The sequence below is a fragment of the Pezoporus occidentalis genome, unplaced genomic scaffold (assembly GCF_034315485.1).
Source record: "Pezoporus occidentalis ecotype Australia unplaced genomic scaffold, CSIRO_AGI_Poc_V1 ctg46, whole genome shotgun sequence".
Lineage (NCBI taxonomy): Eukaryota > Metazoa > Chordata > Aves > Psittaciformes > Psittacidae > Pezoporus > Pezoporus occidentalis.
Window position 1 is genome coordinate 4,237,673 of NW_026915791.1, and position 17,770 is coordinate 4,255,442.

Sequence of the window (17,770 nt, forward strand, 5' to 3'; positions counted from 1 at the left end):
CTAGTATATTCCCACAAAGATGTGTAAAACCCCAGGGTGAAGAGGTAGAGCTTGTCATGGATGATAGTATGAATCAGATTATCATTAGGATCTCATTCCAGAAAGCATATACCTCAAAATAAAATACTTCTTTCTTTGTTAGATGAGGTGCCAATCTCACAAACAAAATATCTTGAGGCACAGTTACAGTACAGGCCTCCCTGGTAAATGAATAAGCCTCATTGATGGAGGTAAAAGCAATGCTTAGCATCCAGCTCCTTTGTGCCAGGAGCAGATTCCAAATCTGTCAAAAAGGTTTTGTTCTGACAAAGTCAGAACATAGTGTATATAAAGCAAGTATTAATATAAGTATCTTGATGAAGAAAAAATGTGGGGATTTATGCTAAAGGAGCTGTCATCGGGCTCCAACTAGTTTCCTGCTGTAGGTTTCTCTAGATGTCATACTCCTCTCCCTTCCCTGATTTGTGTACAAAAGAGGCCCAGGACACTACTTACCGATGGACGATCTGCCTCAATCATATTTTCAACCTCCCTAGAAGAAAGCAAAAAGTAAATAAATAGCAAAGTGACTGTTCCCAGTGTTGCTTGTTTCTGTAGCTGGAGTATAAGCAGCCGCTTGAACTTTCCAAACAGCCAGTGGTGAGGGCTGGTTTCCAAGCATTACAACTGCAGGCTGTAGATGGAGCTTTTTCCCAGTTTGAGCTGAGCATCACAAATAGCACTTCCAGGAGGCTGCTGCATGGTTTACTTCTCTAAAGAGCCTTGATAACACTGAATTTGGATTCCTGGGAGTCAAATAGAAGCTGTTTGGCCTAATTAGAGTGGCTGCAATTTGCTGAGCTCTGGGGAACTAGTTGAAGAGCAGCATGGACAAGAAATAGCTACCTACTTCTGTGTTTCATTTGTGACTGAAATTAGATCTGGTTCAATGATCTATCTGGCCAAAAACTTCAGCCAGTGGCATATAGCAAAAAACCAAACAGGTTCACTTCCGTTATTAAAAAATCACTAATGGTATGTTTACAAAGGATATCCTGCAAGTAGTAGGCTTCTCCAAAGACAATTCAAAGCAGGCTCTCTCCTTCTTTCTATAAGGGAAGCTTGGGGAAATTAGTTTGTAGCTTGGAGTTCCTAATGAGGTTAAGAAAATTAAAATCAGGGTATAGCAAATGGGGAACGTGACTATCGCAGACTAGTGAGCTCTCCTCCATCTTTATGAGCAGTTAAATGAATCTGTAACTTACTCTGAAAGACTTCTTTTTTCTGAGAAGACCCTCAGGATGAATTCTCCCTCCTGGTGGGGTTCGTATGTTGATGGGATGATGACGTACTCGCTGGGAGGTAACCGGAAGCGCTCAGAGATTTCTCGCATGTTTATATAGGTCTTACTTCTAGCTTTGGAGGCATTGTAGAGGAAAAAGTCCTTTTGCAAGTGGTGCTTAGTACCGTGCATCTGCAGAACAAATGAGTCCATTTGTCTTCAGGGAAGTCTCATCCATTGCCCAGGTGGTTTGTCATGTGGGCAGTACATGGTTGAGACAGAAAACACCAATGGAGCAGCAGTCTAACAAGCAAGGGGCTGACAAGGGATGCTAGCTGATAACAGATACCAAGTCTGTCACCTTTAAGTTGCTACTGGCTGGGTCTAGTTGGCTTCTCAGGGCTTCTGTGTACCTTTAATACGCTTTCTTCAATGGCTGAAAATGCCATGTTTTTTCCAAACAAATTCTAAGACTATAGAGAAATTTCTGTGGCTGCAGTATATATATAGGTCATTGGCATTATTTGCAGGAGGAAATGGAAATGGTTTAGGGTGGTTTTGCATGGAGTGCGAAGGCCAAGTGCTTGCTGATGCTGCTTCCTGCAGCCCAGGCTCACTGACTGACATGCAAGTCATGGCCAGGTCTAACATGGAATAGATAAAGCAGGACTGAGGAAAAGGTGCAAATGAGAAGGAGCTAAAAATTACTCACAAAATGTTACTAATAAACACTCAAAGCAGAAAGGTTAGCAGTTTCACTTCTGTTACATCCCTGAAAACAGACTTCACTGGACAGTTTCCTGCTGACTTACAGACAGGCACAATAGTAACACTAGCTGTGAGTATACACCAAGATGTCAATCTGCCTCCGTTCTGCTCATACCTCTTTGGGCACCTTAGGGAGAAACAAAGAGAAGAAACAGTCAGAGCTGCTAGTGAGTCCCCTTGTTTATAGATCCTACAGAAGGGTGTTCACATAGATTTTTGTGGATGCAGGCAGTGATTAAAATGCCCCAAATTAGATAAATACGCTAAGCAATTTCTCTCTTCCTTTCTAGATTTCTTGGGATCTACATGAGATCCACTAAGATCTGAACTAAATATGTTTGCGCAAAGGACTGAATAAATTGGCTTCCTCATGAAGTCAGTAGCAGGGACAGAGAGGTTAATCGCTACCCGTGTCTTGGATGTCTGTTTCCTTTTTTACACTATTTTGCCAATGAAGTATTCAGTTTCAGCAAGATGAAAGAGAGATGGAAGAATTTATGGGAAAGAGTATGTTCAGATCTGTCAGCAACTCACTACAGAAGCTTAAAAAGTGTCTTATTTATAGATAGGGTAAAACCTGAGGTTACTATGGTCTGAATGGTTACATAGCCTTTACTGGTCAAGTAAAGATTGCAATTCAGGTTATCAGGCTGAATGATTCGGTGACTCTCTTGGTAAGGGCACAGTGTCAGGATTTGTGACTGTGGTGCAAAGAATAGTCTAGAGCTAGTACCTCATAGATGGCAAAGCCAATGGTATACAAGTTGGCTCCCAGCTTGCGTTCTTTCCTCCTATTTTTCTGCATCAGTGCGACAAGGAAGCTGCAGATCACCTGTTCATCCTCGGGATCATCGTCTTCCTCCAGGAGCTTCAAGCGATACTGGGGATTGGTCCAAAATGTGTCTGTGAAATCCCAGCAACAACCCAAAGCAAACATGTAATCCTTCAGTTTTCTGATGATACTCATGATCAAAGAGAACTTTTAAGTTCCCTGCATGTGGCTCCTGAGGGGAAGGTTAAAAGTCGGCTAACATGTACCTCTTTTTTTTATATGTTATGTGGTTCACATAGTTCTAACAAAACTGCACACCAAAGGAGGATGTAAAATGAAGAACTGAAATCTCACAAACTTCAAAGCACCTAAAACTATAAAAAAAAGTGGCTCCTGGGTGAAATCTGTTAGTGAAATTGATCTCTTTTATCTTACTTGGGGCAGTGTGAAGTATTGGAACAATGATTTCTATTTGCCTGGCCTGCCTTTCGGGCTTACAAGGTGCTGTCACAAACACAGTGACAGAAGTTTTCCAGGTACGAATCATGTGCCTCATCCACTGAGGAAGCAAGGCTTTTGCTTGGCTGAGCACTGACCAGGCTGTGGTATGACTTACCCTGTGGTATCTAATTCAGTCCCCACCAAAGAGGCTGTATCTCCTACCTGTTGCTTACCTGGATAATTGCGGCAGCCTCCAGCTGAGCAGCCTCTCACCCAGCGCCCTTCGTTGACCGACACAGTCCAGGTCTGGAGTTTATCGGCTTCCAGAGTATCAGGTGTGAGGTTACAGATCTCAAGCTTTGTGAAGTGCCTCATGAAATCTTCAAATGATATCCTGGAGGAATTGAGGGGAAACTGAACTCAAATGGATTTACATGGTGGGCAGCTGTCTGAAGGACCTTGGTGAGGTGGAGGAGGGTGACCAATGATACTGCCACTATAAGGTTTGCCATGACAGTGCCATGATTTCCTAATGCATTTGGGCTGCTCTTTGGTCAGTTAGCACAATTACATTTCCAAACTGGGGAGAAAGTGAGCTGAGAGGATGGTACGTAGGAAGAGTGATGGACAGCTTCTGGAAGTGTAGCATAATTAGGACTGTGCTTGTGGCACTCAATAAACCCTGGTGGTAGACTGAGGGGATCACAGAGTAATGCTTACTGGGAATATGAAGGGGAACAGGGGTTACCACAATGGTTATAGCAGATTTAGGTAGTGCAGTGTGATTAATTTTTGCTATGGTTGCAGATCTAGAGAAACACGGGGTTTTGACTGATGTCAAACAGCAGCCCAGAAAGCCTGGGCTGCATCAAAAGCAGCGTGACCAGCAGGTCCAAGGAGGTGATCCTGCCCCTCTACTCTGCTCTCGTGAGACCTCACCTGGAGTATTGTGTGCAGTTCTGGTGTCCTCAACATAAAAAGGACATGGAACTGTTGGAACAAGTCCAGAGAAGGGCCACGAGGATGATCAGGGGACTGGAGCACCTCTCGTATGAAGACAGGCTGAGTAAGTTGGGGCTGTTCAGCCTGGAGAAGAGAAGGCTGTGTGGAGACCTCATAGCAGCCTTCCAGTACCTGAAGGGGGCTTATAGGGATGCTGGGGAGGGGCTCTTCATTAGGGACTGTAGTGACAGGACAAGGGGTAACAGGTTAAAACTTAAACAGGGGAAGTTTAGATTGGATATAAGGAGGAAATTCTTTACTGTAAGGGTGGTGAGACACTGGAATGGGTTGCCCAAAGAAGTTCTGAGTGCTCTATCCCTGGCAGTGTTCAAGGCCAGGCTGGACAGAGCCTTGGGTGACATGGTTTAGTGTGAGGTGTCCCTGCCCATGGCAGGGGTTGGAACTGGATGATCTTAAGGTCCTTTCCAACCCTAACTATTCTATGATTCTATGTTCTCACCAGAACTCCCCATCCTCTGCAATCTTGTGCTGCAGGCGGATTTTCTCTTCTTCATTAATAAAGGTCCATTCCTCTGACCTTCAAAGGAGTAAATACAATATTATAATACAGTTTTCATTAAAATTTCTACTCTTTACTGTAAGCCTTGTAGAGTGGGAAGTCAAGAGTCATCTTGCTGCATCCATTTATTTTTTTCCTTGAGAGCCTTGCAACCATTTGTTTTCAGCGCTACCCTCCTGTCCACATGCCCAAATAAAAAAACAGTTGTCCTACTTCTCCCTGCCTTCCCTTCAGGCTTCCTCTTAACAGCTCTCAAAAATCCAGTGAACTGTGTTCATTTTGTTTAGCTTGAAGAAAAAAGACTCTTATTGCTGAAGCAGCTGTTGAAATTCCTTTTGGTAAAACCTAATGACCAGGTTTATCCAAACCTATTTGTGTACTGACATCTTGCTTCATCCAACTTTGTCATAACTTAAAAGATTTTTCTACTGTCTCATTTCTTTCTGAAAATGGACATTGCTGGACTTGTTAGGTGGTAAAATCAGATTGTGCCATTAGACTGGATTCTCTATTCATTTCCATTGATTAAAGCCTCTCAGCATCTTTTTTAGGTACTTTTCTTTTTCACAGCTTCAGCTAAGCACAAGAATGACCAAATTCAAAGTGCAGGTGTCAAAGTGACCTCAAAGACGGTTCACATACTTCAGTAAATGGTAGGGTCACACACAAGCCACAGTCAGGCAAATAAACCTTCAATTTTTTTCTTTCCAAATCATGTGAAGCTGTTTACTCACTTGTCACTCCAAGGTCCATTCCATTCCACCTGTCCCCAGGGGTTTCTCAGCCGTACCAGACGTATTTTTTCCCCTTTAAATGTTGTCTAATTGAAAAAGAATGCAGCAAGAATAGACTGAGAGTACGGTCAAAAGGAACGTTTTGCCTGTCAAACTGCTCATACCAGCTCCTCCATTACCCAGCCTGACCTGCCTGGGGTGAGTGTGAGGGCTGTAAGACCAGGAGGTGACTGGCTGTGGCCACCTCTGCACAAGTAGTTGAATATCCAGTTCCCCAGAAAGCCAAAACTTGGACAGGTGACATGTCAGTTCTCAGTAGACCATGCCACTGCCTATCAGGAGAGGGCTCTTCTGCATGTGTTCTGCAGTGAAGGGCAGGAAAGGACTTGTACGTACCTCTTCCACAGCCGTGACTGAGTAGGCGTGACCTTTGACGAGCCCACAAGACATCCGTGTCTCATACTGCATTGGCACTATGGTCTGTTGGAAGATAAGAGTCATGAAAAGCTCTGCTGACTGCCCTAAGGCAGGTAGTGCCACCCAGGGCTTTTGGGGTAAGGCACCAGCCAGATGAAAGGGTTTTTTGTCTTGTTCTCTTTGTGTTTGCCAAGGTGGCCAAGGTTAGTGCCCACAGGTTAATGTTAGTGGTTACAAAGAAGTGGAGCAAAAACTGGAAAAGCAAAAAGTTAACATTATGAATTGGAAAGGACATTCTGTGATTTACTTTTTCCCTTTGTGCAGGTTAGTGCTTAGCTAGCATTTAGAATATTTAATCAAAACACTTAGATTTTGTATTAGTAGAACTACTCTGCCTTTCTGGGATAGTATGTTTTTGTATGGCTCAGTAAGTTTATTGCATATTAACTGGAAACATCAGAGCAGATCAACACCTAGAATCAGAATGGTTTGGGTTGCAAAGGACCTTAAGATCATCTAGTTCCAAGCCCCCTGCCATGGGCAGGGACACCTTCAACTACACCAGGAACACTTTCATCTTTACACACAGCTGCTATCTTATCACAATGACATTAAAACATCCTATTTAATAAACTGTTCCTACTAATTTACACTATTTTTTAATTAATTTTCTGTGGAATAAAATGTACATTTTCACAGGAAATTAATCCTCATTATTGAAATTTTTCTTTCTTCAGCAATGTGTTGCTCAGGGGTAAATACATTTTCTGTCTTGGTAATCAAGTGTTAGTGTGTCTCATAGATTACTTCACCTTCTTCATCACGTCTGTCTCTAAGAGATGCCTGTACAGCTCTGCCAGTAACTCTGCTATCCCTTCCTGACATATCTGTGAGCATAAGAAAGGCAGGGCTGGAAATGGAGAATTAGTAAAGTCAAGTCACACAGATACATTTGCAGCTTGCCCAGGGAGGATCTCATGCACATACTTCCTTGCTGTCACAATTATTTTCCATTATTTCCCTTTTCGTCCTGTTTCTTTTTCTTTCTTGCTCCTGTTTCCATACTTTTAATGCCTATAACCTCATATCTGTTTCCTTTTTTCTTCATCTCTACTCATATTGTTGCCATCATTACTTACCAGAACCCTTTTCTCACACTTTTCTTTTTAAGAATACTAACTTCTGCTGGTGCTCTGGCCACTTCTCTGAAGTGCAACTGCAGCCTGCACTGTCTACACACATCATCATCAGGAGTCATGATTTCGTTTCTGGTGATGGCTCAGGAATGTGTAATAACCAGCAGCACAACAGATGCTGAGCAGCAAGTATAGAAAGAGTTTTGCAACCTTCCTTCAGTCACTGGGGAGGAAATTCCCCTCAAAACATGGGTGATTTGGGCAGCCGTGCTTGCAACACAAGGCAGTTATACTGGGCTTTCCTGAAGAATTACACCATTTCAGTCTTCTGGGAAGACTAAATATGGATGTCAAAAGAGGAAAAGTCAGCTATTTCCACTGCAAATACACAACAGAGTTTGCACAACCAAAAGTTTTATGTATTATTATGTAATTGTGGAGGTTTTGTTTGGTTTGGTTTTTCCTTGGTTGTTAGCCTGTTTTCTGGGTTATTTTCTTTTCCTTTTTTATTTCTCTGTAAAGCAAGCAACGTAATTTCATTGTCATGGAAATGCTCCTAAAGTATTACAGCTGCCTGACAGAGAGAAGGAAGAGGCAATGTGCCCCTCCACAGATTTGAAAGCTTTTGAGTTTACCAATATAGGATTTTTCTTCATTTTCTCTTTATTTTGCTAGATACTTGGGAATGTTGGAGTTACTTCGTATTTTATTGCACATGTAAAACTCAACATGTTTTTCTTTCCCTTGTTATGCTTTTTAAATGAGGGAATTAATGGCAGTAATCTAAAAGGAGCATCCTGAGAACAGCCCCCTCCATTTGTGGGCAGAGCCCCATAACACTCTCAAAATAAGTTCACCAAGTGCTTTTGTGTCTCGAGTGAGCCCCGTGCAGAGCTTGCTTTTTCTTCCATTCACATCCCCACACACCCTAGGGGATCTTTTTCTAGCCTAGTATTTTAATTGTCTTGTTCTCACAACCTTTTGCAAGTAAGGGATTTGATAACATCCACTAATCATTTCCTGTTCGGAAAATTATAAGCCTGTGCCGCAAGCCAGCAGTACAAGCAAAGCTCTCTCATATCAGTCACTGTGTTTTAAAGCACTGAAGTCTTTTAACACATATGTCAAATAGCATCCATAAGAACAGGTCTTTAGTGTTGGAATAATTCAGTGCAGCCAAATATGGATTGAAAAGCATAGGTGACATGTTTCTCTAACTGTCTGTAAATGAAAGCACTGTGAAGTCAATCACTTCTGGAGACATACGAACCCAGGCTGGCCTCTCATCCGTCGCCTGGTAGTTTACAGTGGGGTAACTCATCTGTGAGTTTTCCAGATTCTTCACCATTCGAGCAATCAGTTCCCCGATGTCGCTCCGAGGAGCTGATCCATAAGAAAAGCCTAGCTGATCCTGGAACAGAGAATGGGAGAAAAGTAGTGTGCAAAAAGATGAGGCAGGGAGAGAGGGGAGAAATCCTGCAAGAAAGATGAGTGGTAAAAGACAGCCTAGATAATTTCTTCCTCATTATGCCCATACTTATCTGCAGTGGTTGATAGCACCAGCTGTTTTCCTGCCTTTACTGTAACTTCATAATCCATAATGGTTGTTGAAACTATTTTTTTTTAATCTTAAATTTACCACAATAAATTAAGACAATCTGAGGCTACGTTGGCAATTGAAGGGTTAAATTCCTATGTGTTGGCACACTTAGCATCTTTGACATGAAGATTTGTGTCTTACAGAGCTGCAGCACCCCCATACTAACCTCATTTTACTGGGCAAGGCAATGGAGGGTGGAGTGTTGGTTTTGCTGATCGCACCCTTTCTCTCCACCTCCATGTTCTGCTTCTATTCATTCCCCTTTTGATTCTTGTTATTTACCAATGGGTGGTGTTTAGTGGAGATCACTCCATCACCTAAAAATGGCTGTTTGCTATGTGGACTAAACCAAGCAGCTCCAAGAGGGGGCATATATTTGATTATGGATTGAGAGGTTCCTCTGCTCTGCCATTTCTTATGGCTCATTAAAAACTTCAGATGGACTCACATCAATGGAGCTGGCCATAAGGGATCCTCTGTCAATGGCATGTTTCATGATTTTATAGATATCTTTAGGGGCATCCTTTATATCATAGAACTCTGTGACTCCTCCAGTGAAATCCTCCATGGCTTCGGTGGTGTTGCCTCCTTTCAAAGCTTCGTATGACCCATGGAGTCTTGGAAAGAGAAAAGAAAAGGATTCCCTTTTACACAGATAAAAATAACCCACGTATGTATTTTTACCTATCTTGTATATGTATGAATATAGATCTGTAAATACACACACAAAGAAAACCCGCAAACCATCTGCTTGGTAGCCCGCAAGTTAAAAGTTTTAAAACATGCCACCTGCACACATTAAAATAAAAAAAAACAGATATGTTGAGAATTAAATGAAGACCTCTGAAGGAGCAGCAAAACCTATAGAAAATACGCTTTACCCCATCCCCAGTTCTGAGGCATAAGAATCTAAGGGAAAAGGCACGGGTGTGTTCAGAGACTGTCTCCGTGCTCATTGTAAGTCCTGTACTCAGTGGTTTAACCACCTCCCCAGCCAAAGCCTTGGTGGGGATCCCCAGCATAGTCCGGTGGGTCTTTTACTTTGCATAGGCCTTTTCCAGAAGGGCGCTCCAGAACTCGTTGCGCTGGGAGGACTTGGTAAAGACCAGCTGGTTGTTGTACGTGGGTAAGCAGTCATCGATGACGACGTCCACCCAGTCTCCATAGCGCCAGAACTGAGTGAAGACAGAGAAGGCATATGGGTTGGCTTGGTGCAGGGAGCAGGAGCCTGGCTGGAAAGCTGGGCTGAGATAGCAGATATCATAGAGCCATAGAATGGTTTGGGTTGGAAGGGACTTTAAAGCCTATCCAGTTCCAACCCCCTGTCACGGGCAGGGACACCTTCCACTAGAGCAGCTTGCTCCAAGCCCTGTCCAACCTGGCCTTGAACACTGCCAGGGATGGGGCATCCACAGCTTCTCTGGGCAACCTGTGCCAGTGTCTCACAACCCTCATAGTAAAGAGTTTCTGCCTTATATCTAACCTAAATCTCCTCTGTTTAAGTTTGAAGCCATTGCCCCTTGTCCTATCACAGAAGTCTCTGATGAGGAATCCTTCTCGGGGAAAATGTGGAAATTAACTGCTTTGCAATGTGGCTCCTGGGAGGGAGGCAGCCGTACCGAATTCCCCTGGGCAACACGTGCAGGACAGTGAGAAGTCTGTTAGGAGAGCCAAGGGAAATGTGGAAAGCCGTCAATCTTTTCTGAATAAGCAGTTCTTCAGTAACTTGTTTTTGACAGACCACCTGCTAGTGGGCCTAAAAATAGATGCTCTGGCATGTCTGTGCTGGCTGTAGTGCTCCATCTGAGGAGGGAGACAGGACTGGGCACCTGTTCCTATCCCTTATGTACAGGACACAGCAATTTGCAAATGCTTCCTGAGCAGGTTGATGATCCCTAATTGCTTGTATGGGCTGGCTCTTCTGTGACTGCCCTGTTGGAAGAGTTTGGGGTGAGGCAATTCAATGCCTTTTCCTTCCCCTCTGTGGCTCACGCTTCCAAGGGATGGAGAAGTGAGAGGAAAGAGCGTGCCGAGAGCTGAGCTCTCTCTTGGTTTAATCACAGTTACAACCGCTTTCCATTAGATGAAGAGACTCACCTGGAAGTGGAAGATGCCAGCATAGTTTTGTATAAAGGACTGGTCATGAGGTATGACTTTACAGAGTAGTTTCTTATTCAGCGTCAGGCAAGCAATGGCAGCCAGGAACCAGCAGTCACCTGTAAAGGAGCAGAAGCAGAAGACAAACTGAAGGCACAGAGCAGCTAGAAACAAAGGGAGAACCTGAGATATTGCAGTGACATGTTAATTGTCAGTAGGGCATGCTGTCACCTTTCAGGAAAGGGCTCTTCTCCATGTGTTCTGCAGTACTTTAATACTTTACTTATTTGTGCTCTGGAAATGCTCGTTGGCATCATTCATGGCTAGGTACATGCCTATTTAATAGATGATGTTCCTGTAATTTAGAAAAAGCCCCAAACCTGGCGAGTGCTGTAACTGTGCCAAGATTTCCCTGTCCCGTGTGAATGTGTATCTGACCTTCCATGTTAGCCCTTCCAAGCTTAGCACAGAGGCCGGCTGAGAGGTAACTCTCACAGGTGGAGCTCTGCACAGCTGAGGTTCAGTTTCACGTGTTCATTTTCTGCTCAGAGGATAACCCACTGCCCCGCTCACAGTTCTGTGGGGCCTCTTTCCTACTTCATTGCTCTGATGTGTTTTCCTCTTTTTGAATCCATGTCTGCACTCTTGTAAACACTCTCCTCTTTGCAGTTCCTGCTTCAGACTCTTGCATAAGTTTGCTGCCTCTGAGGGAACTCTGAGAAAGTGACTTTCTCCCATAGTACTTCCCATAGTTCTTCTGTGTTCAGCAAAGAATGCCTCAAGCCATAATTAAAACCTTTCAGCTGCTACTGCAAGAGAGGTTATAGGGTAAGCTTGCCTGAGCAGTGTGAATTAGAGGGCTGAGAGAATTACACGAGGTGGTGAAACTAAATCTGATTACAGGGTATTGGAAAAGAAATTTATGAGACTGGTGGAGCAATAAAACATCTAGAAATACATATATGTATTTTTGAAAGCTAACTCTATACATATAGCAGCATGTTTTAAGTTACCTATTTCCCCTTGGGAAGGATGTGGGGTCCCCTATGACCAGAAGTTTTCTAAATTATGCAAAGTTCAGCAGAAGTCAGAAAGTTAAACAATGCTATGTGTAGTTGGGGAAGGAATGGAAGACAAAAAGAGAGAACATATTAGGCATGTGAATTCATTTGTGGCCACAACTTAGCAAATGAGGAGTTCTGGGCACCTCAAAAGGAAAGGCAGATTTAAGTACTAGGAAGGTGATGAGGACAGTCAGGAGCACATAACACTTAATGAAAAGATTAAGACAATTAGGATGTATTAGCTCAGGAGAAAGACCACAGGAGAATGTGGAGAATAACTTCACAAAGCAGTGCAGGTGAGCGTTGCAGGGGCATCACTTGTGCCTAAGTAGTGGCTTTATCTATCAAAGTATCTTTAAGCATCTGAGCTTATGGTCTTCAATATAGTCTTTGAGTAGAAGACACTCTTAGCTGGAGGCCCTCAGAAGCTCCTGTAGGGAAATAACAGACTAAATACCTGAAAAAATGCAGTAGCTGATTAAATCTTTTTCTCAATCAACTCCTCCTCTTTATCTCTTCCTCCTTTTCCCCTCCTCCAAGACTGAAAGAAAGGCTAGATGGTGTTTTGTAACCCACTCATGATAGTAGTTCATGAAAAGCAAAATACCCTGCAAAGCTTCTTTCACTTCAAGTTCTTCCCTACATTGTTACTAGGCAGATACCAATGATTTGCTAAGAGAGAAGGGATCAGTAGATGTGTAGTGATTTCAAATAACACCTTGGAAGCAAAAGAAAATAAAGTGAGAGCTAAACTATGGTGCACACTGCAAAAAGTACAGAGTTTAAGTAACAATCTCGTACCTAATTCTCCTTGGCAGATATCTGTTCTGTTGGCTCCACCAATAATAAACCGTGGATTCTCGCAGATTTCCTGCAAAATAGAACCAGATGAATGAGCAGAAAGCTGTTTCATTATGATGTGTTTGCCACAGAAATAAAGGCTGGGTTAGGACAATGTTTTCCTGTAAGATAGTTTGTGGATATCAAAATCTCTTGCAGAGTTGTCTCCTGCAGAGTTTCACTATGAGAATGTTTTGGAATCTGGATGTTGCAGACTTCAGCCAGAGTTCTATCCATGTATCTACAAGGTCTAATAGCTAGTCTGGGGGAATTCTCAGGAATAATCAGTTGCTGGTTAAGAGATTTTCTTCTTTTCCTCATGTTGCAGTACTATGTTGCCAATGCTGCATTCAGACATGCATATCATCTATCCTCTGAGGAAGGTCATATTTTGTCCTGCACTTAGGACAATGCATTGGGTTTGTCAGTATTTATACTAGTGCAGAATGGACACAAGATGCTATACAGGCATAAATAATTAAGGAATTGCTGTAGGGAGGGAAGGACTATGTAGGAACTACTAGCAAATGAGGTTGGGACTATTGCAGGGTTACACAGCCTTTTTCTATATGGACAGAGAACCATGGGGTGTAGGAAAACCAAGGGAAGAAGTAGGTACAACCTGTCCTATAGAGGAAAAAAAAAAGTCCCTGCTTTGTCCCATCTCTCAGAATACTTGGTATGGGAAAGAAAAAGAAGACACTGGGTAAGGGAACTGCTTCCCTGAGCAGCTGCAAGTGTGGAAGAAGACAAAGTGTAGTCCAAGAACCCCATCTGTTGGAAGATGGCAAGGCTGGAAAGGAGAGGAACAACCAACTGACAGTTGCTTGTGTGGCAGTACAGGCAGCTGATGCTACCTCTGAGGTCTAGAACTTTTTTCCCCACATCATCAGAGTAGCCCTGGATTTCCCAGACACATTTCACATCTTTTAGTTTCATTTGGCTTGCTCCTTCACAATAATCATCAGAGTTGCTTTGATGTAAGTATCTGGATTAGTCATATAGCCAGATAGAGAGACCAGCTGCCCGCAGTCACCTTATTCTCCTTGAGGAAGGAAGTGGAGGGATTGTCCTGTTATTCTGGGCCTTGGTCAGCTGTCCTGGGGTGCAGTGGTGTCAAGGCAGCTGTTTGAGATGCCTTCATGCTTTTCTCCACCCACTTGCTTTGTTGAAAATACTCTTCCTCACATTGCTGTGGTGCTCTCCTGAAAACTAGCTGTCAGATGCCAGGTTTATGGATTGCTTTTTTTCAACTATTACTGTATTTTGGCTTGATCCTGCTCTTACGGAAGTTACAAGCTCTGAAATCCAGCATGCTGTGTTTCAGATGAAGGTAGTTAGATGGTGACTAAGTGTTTCCAAGTATTAAGTGTACAGCAATGATTGTTCCTCAGAGCCATTTATTACATCCTGAGCTTGTTTGCTTTGGAGGATGGTGGTAAAAGAATGCAAAGGAGGGAATACTGGACTTGCCATATGGGCTGATTTAATGATGACAGAATGCTTTTCTTGCATTTCTTTGTGGTGGCCAGGTGTGCTTAGTGCACTATGGGTATGCTTTGAATGTTGTATTACTCTACACCAGCTGTGCTAGTGGTGCTGAGTACAGCTGAAGTTACAGTGAGAAGTTTCAAGGTCTTCCAAGGCTGATGAAAAGTACTCAGCAGCGTGAGACAACCTGTTCTTCAAGATGCAAGTGGCAGGTCTGTCCTTCCGGTCCTCCTGGCTGAGCAAGGGATTGCTCTTCATCTCTTAGGTCAAGTTATCATTGAGGAATCCCAATAGGCTGTGCTTCACTGATGCAATGATTCATCTAGAAATAGCCTCCTTTGATCGGAGTGTCTCAGACTGCCTTGGTGCTATCCAAAGGACCTTTTTGTTCACTGGGTTGATTTGGTTGGGGTTGTGATTTCATTACAAAAGATCAAAGTTATAGTACGGGAGACAGAGAATCGTGGAGAAAAATGCATTGGAAGTGCACGCATTTCTGGGAAGAGAGTATTTATGAGTCAGTTGGAAGGGAGCACTGGAAAATGCAGAGACAGCACACAACTAAAAATGGCATTTGACCTTTGTTATATTTTCATTAGGTTTTCCTCTGTGTCAGGAAAAATCCTTCAGTCAGCTTACACTGTTGCAGCAAAAGGCATTTATTCCTTAAAAACTGCTGTTACTGAACTATGGCATTCTAAGAAAATTCCCCAAACTGATCCTGTCAAGTAGATGAAGCACCTTCTTTGGCCTGCCTGAGACAATCTGTAGCCTCATGCTTCTCCCTTGGCCTCTGATGGTCTAGACCATGCTATTAAATGGCTGTGGTGCACACTTCAAGGCAGAGCTCGACATTGTCAGACATCAAGCTGATTTTAGAGTCTGAGCTGGACGCCCTCATCTGATAGACCTGCCTTGGTGGCACTAAATGCCATTTTTGCTGTGTGATACTGCCTGCAGAGGCACACATTTGTGATTACTACACTCAAACAGCTTCACACCTGTGCAGCAGATGGTGTAAGTAATTTTCCTTCTAAGCAAAATCGGCTAGTCTACTGACTTGATTTTATTTGTGTTTGTTATGCTAAGATAGCCCCTTCTGCTGGTTTTCTTGGCTACATTGAAAATCACCATAGAGAAATCATTGAATCTGGCAGTTAATGCTGTGACCTCCTGGCTGTGATCAAGGAGAATGACTGTGGTGCATTTGAAAGCACAGTGTCACAGCAGAACCTTCCTATTTATGTCCTAGTGTCATTAGATCCAAACAGGACTCAGCAGGACCTCTCCATACTCTGCATTATGTTATAACACAGGCTTTTTCTCAAAGATTGGTGACCCTGTCACTGCTCTCAGCTGAGAGGAGCTCCCACAGGCAGCGTAGGTGCAGGAGGCTGAGCCTGCTGGGAAAACTGAGCACAGCCCATCACTGAGCTGGATATAACCTGGTGCAGGTGAGAATTGCTCTTTGGGGTTGTCTAACCTTCCATAGTTGAATGAATGGTTCGATATTATTTAATATAATATTAATATTTAATATTTAATATTATAATTAATATTATTAACTCCCACCTACTTACCCAAGTCATGCTCATGCATGTTTTTGTTCATAGCCTGAACAGAAATGCTGGAAGGATCCTGCAGTCTTTACCCAGGGCTGTCTCTTGGCTTTTGCCTGACTAGAGCATTAAGAGGTCTGCTCCATGCATTCATGGAATGGCATGGCAGTCACTAGCTGGGTAGAATTACAGGGGCCTTCTCGCTGCCCACATGCCAGGGCTCAGAGCTGCGTTGCATGGCAGCCATCTCTCTGTTGGCAAGGCACAAGAACAGTCCTTGTGCCCTCACAGCAGCAGAGGCCAGTCATTCTGGGAGGTGGCTGAGGAGGACCTGACCTCTGGGTAGCAGAGACTGCAAAGAGAAGAGCATGTAGAGCCAGATGCAAGAGCTCTGGGGCTGGATGCTGGACACGTCTCACCACCTCAGTAATGAATTACAGGAGCCCCAGGGATAAGGTCAGGTCACAGCATGGCCACTGGCAGGGGAAGCGGAGAGAGCCCTGATCCTGTCAGCGCACACGTGGACTGGGAGCTGAGGGGATCTCGGGGGACCATCCATGTGGCTGACGTGCTGTGGAGTCCTTGTAAATCCCAGGTGCATGAGCAGACTCACAGACTTCAGTGTGCCAGCACAGAATGCCGAAAGCTACAGCAAAGAACATCTATTCAGCTGAGCAATGGCACTGTCATCAGTGCTTGGTTATAGTGTTCGTAACCAGCAAACACATGCCTTTTAGACTGACTTTTTGATTCTTCAAATAATACTTGGAGCTTCTGGAAAAACTGGTACTCAACAATGCCATGTGGATTCATGTCATTGCAAATAATGCTCATTTAAGGCCATCATTAATCTTTCATTAATACTATATTCTCATACATTAGTCTCGTGGTAGGGTGGAGCTTGGGTACAAATCGATTAGGTGGCATGACTAAAGTGACTCAGGAGGCCAGAAGCAGTCAGGATCAGGTTGCCTATTTCCCAGCTCCCTTGTTGTAAATGAGATCTCAGAGCACACCGATGACATTTATTTGATATTTCTGGGGGTATGTGGCACATACAATATGTGACAGAAATCAGGGAAAGGATCTAGAGTGAAGCCAGTATTAGGATATTCTCTCAGGACTTCTGCGCTGTCTGATAGTTTGTTTTCTTTTAGAACACATTATCAAGTTTGAGTAAATTCAAGTTTCACCTGAATTTCAAAGTGATTAAAAATTACCACTTTATAAGAGTACAGTTTATGAGCTAGTTGCTTTCCTTACCCAAGAAATGCCATTGCAATTTAGTAACAGAAGTTGTCTGTCTTCACAGACTATTACAAAATGTGGCCATGCAGTTGAATCTTTACATTTGGTTATTGAATGATTGCCTTAATCTCTTAGCAAAATACTTTTTAGCCCAGTATTACTACTTCATATTCATTTGACTTTATGATGTTCTGTTAATGTGTCTATTATTATATTATTGGTGTATATAGTGTTGTCAGACAAGCCCTCCTACCAGTGCTATAGAACATACAGTTTCAAAGTCCAGTGAAGCAAAGTCCTGGGTCAGTCTGACATCAGTGGTATAGATGACAAGGTAGGGGACACCTTATAAAAAGAGAAGGTGTTATTTATGAGTCTCTTCCCTGTAGGGACCTGCTGGGTACAGCAGTGACCCAAATTACAGGGTTTATTTTAAACCAGACACATTTGCAGAAGGCAGAGGCGTCCCTATGGATCAGGTCCGCTGTGTCCCCAGCAGGTCAGCCATCGCTATCAGGGTCTGGGCTGAGTGGATCCATGATCCTATAGCATGCCACTCTTTGGTAGGTACAAATTTCAGTGCTCTGGATGTCCTGCTCTACCTGCAGCCGGCACCACAGATACATCAGGTGACTGAATACTCATATCAAAAGAACATAGATAGCTTTAGGTTTGTTGTTTAGGTGGTGTTTTGAGCCTTACGATCCCCAGCTTGTTGTTGCTACATGAGTAAGTATAGAACTTCCAAACTTGTTTGTTACCAAGTGGCTTCAAGTCTTTGCAATAGGGATCCTGAAGCCTGAACCTTCCCAAAACCAAA

General features: G+C 43.3%; 1 protein-coding gene across 4 annotated transcripts in view; it reads right to left on the bottom strand.

Annotated features, from left to right (window-relative positions):
- Positions 1-17,770, bottom strand: part of CAPN3 (calpain 3) — a 28,663-nt gene that overhangs the window by 9,111 nt on the left and 1,782 nt on the right. For 3 of the 4 annotated variants that reach the window (XM_062635699.1, XM_062635698.1, XM_062635697.1), the window contains exons 1-3: positions 2,074-2,156; positions 1,245-1,453; positions 496-532 (exon numbers count right to left, since the gene is read on the bottom strand). In XM_062635699.1, the coding sequence (XP_062491683.1) occupies positions 496-532; positions 1,245-1,453 (246 nt within the window). In that variant the 5' untranslated portion in view covers positions 2,074-2,156. Of the gene's footprint in view, positions 1-495; positions 533-1,244; positions 1,454-2,073; positions 2,157-2,762; positions 2,933-3,475; positions 3,637-4,704; positions 4,783-5,498; positions 5,585-5,894; positions 5,979-8,321; positions 8,463-9,099; positions 9,269-9,692; positions 9,827-10,748; positions 10,868-12,613; positions 12,684-17,770 lie in introns of those variants that run through there. The other variant, XM_062635701.1, reaches the window with a different exon arrangement.